The sequence below is a fragment of the Cyprinodon variegatus genome, unplaced genomic scaffold (assembly GCF_000732505.1).
Source record: "Cyprinodon variegatus isolate N-32 unplaced genomic scaffold, C_variegatus-1.0 Scaffold92, whole genome shotgun sequence".
Classification (NCBI taxonomy): Eukaryota; Metazoa; Chordata; class Actinopteri; order Cyprinodontiformes; family Cyprinodontidae; genus Cyprinodon; species Cyprinodon variegatus.
The window spans coordinates 618,398-631,296 of NW_015150545.1; the positions used below are offsets into that span (position 1 = coordinate 618,398).

At 40.0% G+C, this 12,899-nt stretch overlaps 1 protein-coding gene across 1 annotated transcript in view; it reads right to left on the minus strand.

The window, feature by feature from the left end:
* Positions 1 to 1,476: 1,476 nt before the first annotated feature.
* LOC107084100 (up-regulator of cell proliferation-like) overlaps positions 1,477 to 12,899 on the minus strand; it is a 19,795-nt gene continuing 8,372 nt past the window's right edge. Inside the window, 3 exon segments of the mRNA XM_015373782.1 lie at positions 1,477 to 2,925; positions 2,927 to 6,162; positions 12,600 to 12,860. Coding sequence (XP_015229268.1) covers positions 1,477 to 2,925; positions 2,927 to 6,162; positions 12,600 to 12,860 — 4,946 coding nt within the window.

A 12,899-nucleotide genomic window follows, 5' to 3' on the forward strand; every position in this document is an offset into this window, starting at 1 on the left:
TGAATCAAGTCAAACACAGCGCAACCCCTGCCTTTGCACTAGGTAGCACACGAGTTGCGGATTGGAGGCCTTTTAAGATAAACTTTTAATAATTGGATTTTGTTGAGGCGTGGCTCAAAGCTGACTGGCTGTGTCGTAGGCGGATGAAGGCAAATAATCAGTTTATCAATTGAACTTCCACCTAGGCTCAATTTATAGTCATTACACTCTCACAAGTACAAACCCAAGCTCAATCCCCTAAACACTAGGCCACCACTCCCCTCGTGATTAGTAGATTAGTAGATTTAATTCACCTTCATTGTTGCAGATAGATAAAGTTTAGTGTAGAGAAACTGACTGGCCCTTTTCCCACCTCCACATTAGGGTTAGCAGGTCTAATGTGGTAAAGTAGTTGTAAAAACAGTATCTTATCAGGGGAAGTTGATAAGAGTAACCGTTAGCATTCATAAAAAAGACTTATTAAAGGGGAACAGCTTTTTTTTTTTTACATTTGGCCCTTGATTTTACGTTATTACCTCATGTTCTACTCAACTGTATTAGTTTTGTGTCATTTGGAGCTGTTCTGAAGATATTTCATTAGATATGCAAGTAACATCTACCTATGGGCAACAAGTTTAAGGCACTAACTAAACTGTTCATAATTTATTCTTTATGGTACGCCAGCATTCATAACATGTAGGTGAATCACTGTCCCCCAGACATCCGCGATTACATTATTTATATCTTTTTAAAACAAAGCGGAGTGTGTATGACGTCATCCGCGCGCCAGACTGGAGTTGTGACAGGCAGCCCGGGCCACAGGCGGCTATGCTCCACTCCTTCTATTCATTCGCCTAGCTAATCTGAATCATTCAGTTCTATTTCGAGAGCGAGATCATCTGTGGTAGCAGCACTACACATCTTTCAGGAATCATCTTTAAGAAAACCATAAACAATAAACACATACAGTAGAAATAACTAGAAACATCACACAGCAACAAATAGTTAACACTAAAGAATTTGGCATCAGATGTCAAAGATCACAACTGCTTATTCTTTATTCAGTAATATTTATTGAAGTTGCTCTAAATAACAAAAAATTGTATTCAGTTTACATATCAAAGAATATATAATCAATTGAACCTCTTTACAGACTGATTAAATGTCATTTGCATCCTTTCTAACCTAACTTATGTGTCACAAAATTTAAGTGAGTTTAGTGTTACATTTTTTATCAGGCTTTCTATCAAACAAAAGCACATTAAATGAATAACTGTGCAGCAATACCTCTACATAATGTACACGTAACTACAGTTGACAGTTAATTGCCTTGAGTTGTTAAATTTGAAAGATTATTTCAGACTCAAGGCCTCAAAAAGTAAAAATAGAACAAAAAACATTAATACAAATGATATTTGAGCAATTCATAACAAATTTGTCTTTAGTATTTTATTTTGCATTTAGAGAAAGAAATGAACCCAAAAATAAACAATGAGTTTACTTGATGTTGAATGACTCCCTAAGGCTCTCTATTGCCTGATCTTTAGTGATAAAGTTCCACCAAAAAGGAATATCAGCAGGCTTTGCATCATATGCTTCAGCAAATTTCTTATTGTACTTGACCAGCACATATTTCCAATAATCAGATGCCTCAAGACTCGAATCTGGACGAATATCCCAGTTTGGGAAAATTTCTTTATAATTCTTATATGGATGATATTCATTTTTCGTGGCAAAGCAGCAAAATCTCAGGCCACTGATAACAAGAGACGAGCAGATGTCAGTTGTGAGTTTTTCTGAGTCCTCCCACCTGTACTGACCCAAACCATCTGGTCGATGCAGGGAAGCAAAGTGTTCAGTGTGAGCTTTTCCACCTGCATCACAGGGTATTTTACAGAATGGACATTGTTTTCCACAACCAATCACTCTGTTGAAAAGCTCATCCTGTGGTTTTACACGGAGACGTGTGAGTTTTGCTTCAAAGGGATTATCTTTAAACTTGTTCCTAAGAGTTTCTATCATGTCCTTCACACACACGTTGAGCCAGTAAGCAAACTGTTCCCGGTCAGCATTGTTGAGAACCATGAAGTTATCAAGAGCGTCCGGGGAAATTACTAATATATCATTGAGTTCTTTGCTGACATTTTCAACAAATGTCCTCAGACTCTCAGCCTTCTCTTCTTTTGCATTTTTAATTGCAGCATTTATATCGTTAATGCAGGACTGTAGATGTCTCTCCTCACACTCACATACTGAGAACTCAGAGGAGAATTTCTCGTTGATTTTATCAAGTATCCAATCTTTTACAAAACCTTCATAAAAGCAAATATAGCTCTGAAAGTAGCTGAAATCATCTTTTTCAATCAAATCCAGTAAAATTGAATACTGGAAGGACATCCGTGTGCTGAACTCTTCTTTTGTCAGCATTTTATCAACAATATCTGAACCAAGAGAACGATAGACAAAGTCTTTCACAGCAGGTTTCAGACATTGGTTGGTGAATTCTTCAGCTTTCTTCTGGCACTGATCTCTCTCATTGAACACATCTTTAAAATCTGTGCAGAACTTTTCCTTATTTTTCTGCAAACATCTGTATGGATCATTTTCTTGTATGAAATCTTCATGCATTTTTTGAAACTCTCTAGCAGCAGCTCCACAGATGTGCTGCTTCAGAGAAACCTCAAAGTCAGTGTCGCTGTTAACATTATTGTTGTTCAGCCTCTCATCAATGAGGTGAAGGATCTCCTGGATGTAAGTATCATGATAGTTTGTTTCCTTTTCCACTTTTCCCATTACAAGATTGGTACAAGCAGATATGATGCTATCTGCATTTTTTTGTCTCTCCTTTACTAGATCCTTCCATTTTATAAATCCATACAAACGAACTTTCATGTTTTCCACCACTCCTTTAGGTGTGTATTGATAGGGCTTCAAACCACAATCTTTAAGTTTTTTTTTTACTCAGCAGTTGACATGCATGGCTTCCTTTGGGTGAAAGATTTGTTTGTAGCTGAAGGGACACACTGGTGAAAATATCTAAAGGCTGTTGTTCCAAGAAAGGCAAGGTTTTAAGTTTTTCATTCCACATTGTATTAAAACTTTCATCAAGCTCTTTGTCTGTCATTTTAACATTTTTCTTTCGACATTTCTCGATTAAAGCACAAACTGCTTTTTCAATTTCCTTAGTTTGATTTTGCTTGATTTTATCCAGTTCATTCATTCCAACCTTGATGTCAACTACTGCTGTGAGCTGGTTGCACACCGATCTTTCAGTTTGTAGTCGAAGACTCTTAATGCTGTTTGAGAAGTCCTCCTTGTATCGTTCAACCAGGTAAACATGGCCTTCTGGCTGCTCAAAGTATTTTTTCAGATTTTCAAGAGTCATTGACTCCCACTTGGTAAGCTCTGTGGCTGCCTCACATTTCAACTCAGTAATCAAGTTCTGCAGGTCAGACAAATCAGATTGTTCAGCAGATGTACGGAAATTAGAAATTCTAGTTTCTGCTTTGGAAACCCAGGTGTACATTCCTTTTTTGAACTCCCACTCCCATTTGTTGTACTCTGTGCAGAGCCTCATATATGCATCAGCTACCAGACTGTTTCTGAAGCTGAAGATGAAGTTCTCATGTTTTACTGCGTTCCACAGGCTGGTTATCCACTCTCTGAACTCCAAGATGTTATTAGAAGTTGACCCACACTTTCCCAGCAGTTGGATTATATTTTTCTTGAACTCATAGACAGCCTCACTGTATCCTGCATTAACTGGTGCCATTGGTGGGTTTCCATTCCAGAGTCCAGGAATGTAGCAGTTCCCAGTGTCTGGATTGTACTCCATGACATCAGTGAATTTCTTGTTCTTCTCTTTCTTTTCCATTTTAGCTGCTGCCTGGGTCATCTCATTCAGCTGGTCTAGGAGCAGCTTTCTGTCTCGTAGGTTCTTCTCATGAGCTGAAACATCAGAAACATTCTGGTGAACAAACAGACATCTGGGCTTTTTGCCGACCTCCTTCATCCTGAGGAAAGCATGCACCACTATCTGCAGGATGTCTTTCATTTCTGTTGAATTCTCCATTGCAATATTGATAATGGTGACATCACTCAGCCCAACAACAAGTGTTGCCAGCTCATTGTCATGTTCATGGCTGTTGTCAAGTTGAGCGAGTTCAGGAGACTTTAAGCCTTCAGTGTCGATGATCACCATAAAGTCACAGTTTAGAACATTTTTGAAGTCTTCATTGACTTTGATGAGCAGCATGAAGGCACCTCTAGTGCATCGACCACTGCTGACTGCAAACTGCACTCCAAACATGGTGTTCAGGAGGGTGGATTTCCCTGTGCTCTGAACTCCAAGAACTGTGACGACCACTATCTTGTTCTTAGGAGACACCAAGTCATTGAGCTGAGAGAGAACATCAGTCACCCATCTGAGAGGTATGCTTGAAGCATCTCCATCTACAAGCTCAAGAGGTAATCCATCCAGCAACAACTGAGCACAGAGTTTAGGCAGATGTTCCAGTTGTTGACGTGATGAATCACTTTCAGGAAGAGAAAGAGAAGCTTCGTAGATCTGACCCATTTCACGGAAGAAGTGCTCAACTCCCAGTGAGCTATTGGAAAGTTGTTCATCTATTTCTTTGATCTCTTGTTTGTTCTCAGAGTCCCTGCTCTTCTCTTTGTACCTCTCCCGCAGGCTGGAGAGTTTTATGCGAGACTGGTTATCAAGGTTCATTCTCATCCATTTCAGGAAGTAGCACCTTTCTGGCTCTTGAGTAGATATGGCATTGATAAAACATGTCATTGCTTCAGACATATCATTATCATTCTGCTTTTTCCGCAGTTCATTTATTTTATCCTGAAGTCTGCATTTATAATTTTCGATGTTTTCTGAACCAACATTTCGAAGACGAAATTCTTCCTTTTCCAAGCAAGTCAATTCCTTCCATATTTGACCCTGTAAAGGAAGCTGATCTTCTTTGAATTTCAGTGTGTCATGAATCGCTGCAGTGATGGCATTTGCATTCATCTTTCCAGCCTGACACTCTAAAGAGTGTTCATCAACAATGATTCCAAGTTCCTGGGCAACATCAGACATCTTCTCTAAAGACATCTTGTGCTCCAAATTATTAAGTACAATATTTACCCTTTTTCTCAATAGTTTGACAAAGTCTGCATCATTTATCTCTTTGGTCTTTACTAGAATGTTGCTATTAGTTAAGGCCAAACTGGTTGCCAGTTTTTTTAGATTATCCACTCTAAAGTTCTTGCTCTGTTGGTTTCCCAACAAGCATATTTTTGATTTGTGGTTTGTGTTAGCCAACAGTTCTAACTGTGATTCCAGCTGCTCCAGCTCATCAAAGAACACAAAAACAGCAGCAGATGTCTGACACAAAAAGGAGAATTGTGTTTCAAATGAAGCTATGTCACCGCGAAGGTTAGCTATAGCTACTGGCTCACTGAAAATGTCCATGCTTTTGTTTCCACAGGGAAGATACCAGGTAATTTCAGTCAGTCCATTGGATATTCTTCTTGGACTGTCTCCACACTCCATGTTGTGGTGTACAAAGGTGTCATGGTACTGCTCAGAGTTACTCAGGAGTTTGTTGAGGATCTCTGATTTGGACATGGAGCACTCACCCAGTCTCACAAAAGAGACCATAGGAAGTTCAGAAGTAACAATTCTTTCTTCTATGAAGCCCTTTGATTCTGAAAGATCTGGAGGTCTGTACTTCTTAACAATGTCTCTCATGGCCCAAAGCATGAAGGTGCACTGCTTTGTATCACAACAAGGAAGCAGCAGAGGAACAGAAAGCTGACACATGGACATTTTTAGGGCCAGTTCTTGCTGAACAAACCCATCAGAGCACAGAAACAGAGCAGTGATTATATCAAGAGGATTTAGTGACTCATCCTTGTGTGGACTTACGAGCAGATCAAAATCAAACTCTTCAGCACTTAATGTCTCTTCACAGTTTGACTCAGAAGCTGGTGTGCATTTTAACTTTCTAGCTGTTATATTTGCCATCATCAGCTTCTTAAGGAAATACCATGGAACATCAGATTTACACTTGGGAGGCTCATCATTGATGGTCTTCTTATTGATCTCAAGTATCTCACTTAGGGACAGGTTCTTGCAGTGGAATGGTTCCAACCCCAGATCCTCCAAATATGTCTCCAGGTTTGTCCCTGTTAAAAACAAAGTCCAATAAATTACTTGATTAATTAAACAAAGAGATACTTCTGTTTTTTTTATAATTGTATGTAAATACTTGTAATTTTTGGGGGGGAAACTACAAAAATGCTAAACTCAAAATATTTCAAGAAAATATTCATGCTCCTTTTTTCAGCTTCTTATCATATTACAACTACAATATTTCCATATGTTTCATATATTTTGTGTTATAGACCAACACAAAGTAGTATTTGCTTAAGTGTAAAAAAAAAAATTATAATTATTTTTTGTATTGTTAATTAACAAGCTATTTTAGAACCAAGACTGAAATTGGTATTGTGCCCAAAAATACAAACTTCTGCCAAAGATCCTGTTCATATAGTTTATGGACAATAATACAGCCAGGGGCCACAGGGGATCTGATTTATGGGGCCTGTAAATTTGAGGACATAGTTCTTCTGGCTGTCTAAAGTCTGGCGATGTCTGTGAGTGAGAGACAGTGTAACGCGGCTCATGTTGATGTTAAGGAACAGGTATCCTCCCCGGACGTGGAGCTACTTGTGGTGAGCATGAGAGTTTGGGAATGTTATAGTACTCTATTTTTAAATCCCCCACTCCACGGACACCATGCTTTCCTGCTCATCACCGGAGACTTCAACTGAGCCTTGGTACGTGACATGTACAACAAGAGACAATAAAACTCTGGACCTTTTTTTTTCCAAATTTAAGGATGCCTATACCTCCTCCCCCTTCCCCCACTAGGATGCTACCTGCTCCCCCATTACATACCAGTGCAGAAGAGGTCAGTGAAATTTTGTCAGATGAGGCCACTGAGGAACTAAGGCTGTCATGGTGATGACATCAACAGCCTGACAGAATGCATCACTGACTACATGACCTTCCATGTGGAGAGCACTGTGCCTACACGATGGCTACAGAGCTTTCCAAACAACCTAAACTTAGCTGAAAGTCCACCAGGACCAAAAGAAAAAGGCTTTCATCTCAGAGGACACAGAAGAGCAGCATAGGGTTAGCCCACCCTGGACTCGCTGCAGTTTGCTTACCGGCCTGACATTGGAGTGGATAATGCCATCATCTACATGCTACAGCGGGCACTCACCCACCTGGAGTGCTGTGAAAGTAATGTTCTTTTTCTTTGATTTCTCCAGTGCTTTCAACACCACCAGACCAGCGCTGCTGAGGGCGAAGCTGGAAGACGCTGGTGTGACAAACATTTTGTTGCTTAGACCATCAACTACCTCACCTACCGCCCTCAGCATGGCTGTCTCCATTTCTCTTCAACCTCTACACCTCAGACTTTACTTTTAACACAGACAGCTGACTCTGTGGTGGCCTCAGCCCTCCTCTAAGCTGTCGTCTGCTAGGCCCCTGGCAGCGCAGAGTGGGACAGAAAGAGACTGAACAAACTGTGCAATAATCCTGTATAATAATTCTGTTAAATAAGAGACTTCAGCTGTTCTCCCCTGTGACATAAATAAAGTCAATCAATTGATCAATCAATCAAGCAGAAAGGGCCACATCAAGTCTATGCCTCTTCGAAAGCAATGACTAGTCAGACTCACCAGCTTTTTTAGGAGTGATAAAATAGTAAAAAGTTGGGACTGATTTTTAGGAGTCCAAGGAGGTTATGCAGTTAGGAGAGGTTATTTGTCTCTCTTGGCACAGGGTAAGTTATGGACGAGTTTTAATGATATTTTTATCCGAGGTGTCCCTCATGCCAAGGAACTATCAATTACATTTTGATAATGATCCAGATCATAATCCCGATACAGACATTTTTTTTAAAGAATCTATAACACTGAGACAGGGATATTTGTGGAACAAGCAGTTACCCTTTAAACCAGAGGGTGGCAGCAGTGACTACTGAGATTCTCAGTATCGGACTCAAAAAGTCCAAGAGGTATTTTACTGAAAATAAAAACACCAGAAAAGGCAATGTTGTTGGTTTGTAATCAGGATTAATTGAAAACTTATGAGCAGATTTTATGGAAATGTGCATTTTTACCAGAGGTATGCATGATGCCAAGGAACAATTCAATAAAATTTGGTAATGATCCAGATGATGTGCGAGTTTTACCTAAAGGTGTAAGTCACAATATATGGCACTCCTAAGAAACTCCTTGTCAGGAATCCAGTTTGTGGGGTTTGTTTTTGTGTTTCCTTTTCTCCTCCACCACGTGGTGCCCCGTCCTCATTGGCTCTCCCTGCAAACCTGCAGCTCATTGCCTCATTACCTGTGGAGTGTTCTTAAGCTGCTGACTGCCACTACCTCCACGCTAGAGTGTTTGCCAGGGTACTCTAGGCATGCTTAGTTTAGCAGAGTCTAACCTAAGTCTTAGTTTTGCCAATACAGGTACTCTAGTCATGCTTAGTTTAGCAGAGTCTAACCCAAGTCTTTGTTTTGCCAATACTGGGTACTCAAGCCATGCTTAGTTAAGCAGAGTCTAACCTGAGTTTTTGTTTGTCAGTTTTGGATTCTCTAGCCAAGCTGATTTTTTTTCAACCTGAGTCTTAACTTTGTTTTTGTCTTTGCCTCTCGGCAGGAAGTCATCCTGCAAACTGGATTTGTTCGGTCCTTCTCTCTCTGGAAGGTTCAACTAAGCTTCTTACTGAGCTGGGATTCCAAACAGGAGGTTTGGACCCACTTTCCCCAAGAGGTCATTTGAGCTTCACACCAAGCAGAGGTTTCATCTGCACCGCAGCCTCAGTACTGCAGGAAATCTGAGTGGCAGTCAGCTTCTCCATTCACCAAGGATCAACCGCAGTCTGAGTAACCCAGTCCACCCATCACCAAACAAGATAATCTCTGGAACTTTCCTCACAGACTGTATTCCTTAAAGGACACCTTTTCCCAGAGAAGTGAGTCTGCACCCTTTTCCTCCTATTCTAAACCTAAGATTCAAATTTCCCACTGAGCCTGAACTAACCGCAGTGTCTTCCCCTCACCTTTCAGTCCCTGTTGAGCAGTGTTCAGAGCAGCACTGGATTTGTCACTTTATTCCTAAATAAACCTGTTTAAACTTTTCCCTGGTCTCTCTGTTTGGTCTTCTGCATCTTGGGATCAGAACTTTAATATAATCATGACACTCCCATTAGTAAAAATCAGTGCCTACTGTTAAAGAAAAGAGTGATCCTCTGTTTCCTCATTTAAAATGTATTATAAAGGTGTCAAATTTTCACTGATCCCCCTAAAGTGTGATGTAAATTTCATATTGAACTTATGTGTTTCTTTTCTATGAATCCGTTGAACTAAAATAAATCCCTACTTGCATTTAAATCATCCACAGCCTCAACCACTGTGTTTGCCTTTGCTAACTTTCTTTAGATTGAATTTGATAACAATTTGGACTCACAGGGATGTGCGGTCGGGGGGGGCAGATAGAGCAGTGCCTTACCTGTCATCATGACAGGAAAGAAAATTACATAAAATGAGTATTAATATTTGTTCGCTAATCTTTATGTTTGATTAAATACAAACCTTTTTATAGTCAAAATAGCTGAAATCGCATATTTCCAGTTCAAATACAAGGGTGAAACGCAAGGTGTGACAACAACGAGCCGAGCCGAGCCTCTGATTGAGCAATGCATTACAAAATGGTTTGACATATTCAAATGGGACATGCTTTTTTTGTATCACTGCATGTCGCCAATAAAATGTTTATATACCTTTATTTTCCTCAGTTTTGTTAATATCTTTAACCAGTTACATTTAATGTTAGTTAGTGACATATTTAGTTTTGCTGATGGAACTAAAGCTGCAGCAAAAAGGTACAGGAGGAGGCTGGGCAGTACTCAGCAGCACTGAAGATTGGCATACATGAACCAACACAGAGGTTGATTGATTAATTCTCTCAATTGCAGAGTCGAGTAAAAGTCAAATGCACTTTTTTTGTTTTACATGTTTTCAAATGGATGACAAGAAAAGTAAAAAAATTCAAAAACCTGGACCTTCAGTCCAAGGAGGAAGTAATTAAAAACAGAAGACCAACGTCAGAGCTGAAAAATTCAGACTGTACAGCTCACAAACCGTGAGGAATTAAAGCAAATCTCCTAGACAGCTTCCAGGAGATTTGCTTGTGGCAGATCATTCTGGGCCAGTCATTCAGGCCCAGAATGATCTGCTACAGACTCTCCCTGAGATAACAAAGTTAGTCCAACTGGTGCTCAAAGTACCAGCTACAACAATCTCTATGGAAAGGTCATTCTCTGCATTGAAAAGACTGAAAACATACAATCAGAATAGGACTGATGCAGGACGAGGTTTTTGTTATACGATAGGGGTATGGCATTAATCTACAAATAAAGGCTTTGATTTCAATAGAGTGACTAGATTTCGGTTTGTGAAAAGAGTTCTACTTTGCCGCTGACTGGGCTGGACTGGGCCATCAGCTCCGGGGGTTTGCCAGAGCCAGCCGGGGACGGAGCGATGGAACCCATTCCGGTGACAGTATGCTTCCCTCCGCTGACAGCTCGGTTCTGCTGCACTGTAGTCGACCAAAATCCCGGACAATTTTGAAATTCCCCCTGGACATTTTTTTTAGGTATGAAAAGTAGGACGTGTCCGGAAAAAAGAGGACGTCTGGTTACCCTACATTTTAATCTTATAAAAAAGGAGATTGTTAGGAATCCAGTCTTTGTGAGTTGTGTTTTTGTGTGTTTTCCCTCCACCACCAGGTGGCGCCTGGTTGTCGTTGGTCCTCTCAAACACCTGCGGATGGTTGCCTCATTACTGGAGGACTCTAAAGCTGCTGACTGCCACTACCTCAACGCCAGAGTGTTTGCCAGTTTTGGGTACTCTAGCCAAGCTGAGTTTTGCTGAGTCAAACTGAGTTTTCGTTAACCTGAGTCTTAACCTTGTTGTTTTTTGTCTTTGCCTCTTGGCAGGAAGTCATCCTGCAAACTGGATGTTTTAGACCTTCTCCCCCTGGAAGGATTGTCTGAGCTTCAAACTGAGCTGGGGATTCAAACTGGAGGTTTGGATCTACTTTTCCCCACAGGATTGTTTGAGCTTCACACTGAGCAGGGGATTATTCTCCACAAGAAACCGTTCAAGTACCATAGGAAAACTAAGTGGCAGGCAGCTCCTCCGTTCATCAAGGAAACACCTCAACCTGGGTAAACCCTGTCCGCCCTCCAACGAGCAAGTCAATTACTGGAACAACCCACACCGACTGGATTCAGAGAAAGACACTTTTACAAGAAATGTCCTGATGCCTTTATTCCCTTTTTGCAAATCGAAGCTCAAATTTCCCACTGAGCCTGAACTAACCACAGGAACTTCACCTTCACTTTTCAGTCCCGGTTCGCCAGTTTTCAGAGCAGCACTGGACCCACCTCTACCAGTTCTTAATAAACCTGTTAAACCTTCCCTTGGTCTCTCTGTTTGGTTTTCTTCATGTGGGTCAGATCTTAGAATAAAATCATGACAGAGATTGGACTAGGAAAAATGCAATAGAATATTTGAAAACTAAATTTTGGCCTTAAATTAAAAAAAATTGCTTTTCTTTTCCTTGAGCAATCTGTATTAAATAGATTTCAGTATCAGAATGAAAAACCTTTTAAATAAACGGAATATTTCCCTAAAGGTCAAAATGGAAATCTGTCTTTCTGTTCACCACTCTATACTTCATTTGTGTTGTATGAATTGTATAATTGCGACTGGCAACAGATGGAGGGTGTAGAGCAAATATCCCTCTCTCTCGCACTGTAACATTTTCCTTATGTTTATGTACTTACATAACTTTTTGTTTTATTGTAACATTAAGTTGCTGTGGGGTAGACTAGTGACCTGTCCAGGGTCCAGCAGGGATAAGCGTGACAAAAAACAAATGGATGGATGTAACATTAAGGTTGTAGTTACTCATTCTTAAAGATGGCATTATGTGAAAAAAAATAATAATTACTATAGTAAGTTGACTTGATCACTGCAAATATATCCTCACAAAGCTGCCTAAGAAGTCAATTAGAGCTGTCATTATTCCAAATGATGCTGCTCATGTCCTCATTCAATGTGGAGCATATCACCCCAGTCCTTAAGTCATTATGCAGGGACTCAGTATGCAAGGTGAAACAGGCAGTGGGAAAGTTCAATAATTTTTTTTTATTTTCAATAAATCATAAACGTAAGAGAAGCTTATATCGCTTTAAATGTTTAATACAAAACGTGTTTGCTTAGAGTGGACTTTGCCTGTGCTAATTTAAGATTTTATTTGAGTTTAAGTTTTCCAACTGTTTCATATTATTCTTCTTTATTTAATTTGCAATGTATTTTCTGTGTGTTGATCTATTATGCACAGCAATTTGAATTATCTTGCTACTAAAACTGGTTTTATGAATAAGCCTTCCTAGCTTACATATAAATATATACCTAAATTGATTCATTTCTAACCATGTACTTAGAGTTTATTATTCTTAGATGTATTCTACTCACTTGTTTTGGCTGATATACCAACAGGCTTGCTAGTTGTTCCATTTCTTAGTTGTGTAGAAACAAGGATGGTATAATAGGCTCCAGGCCACAGGTTGTTGAACGTCACACTGTTGGTGTCTGTTTTCAACTCTTGCACAAGTTCACCTTCACAGCTACAGGTCACTTTGAAAGACTCCACTTCACCAGTGGGGGTGTCCCACTCCAGACAAAGTGACTTATTGCTGGCATTTGTGACTTTTATGCCTGCTGGAGGAACAGGCTCTGTAAAACAAACAAAAACAAAATGGACAATGTGGTAGA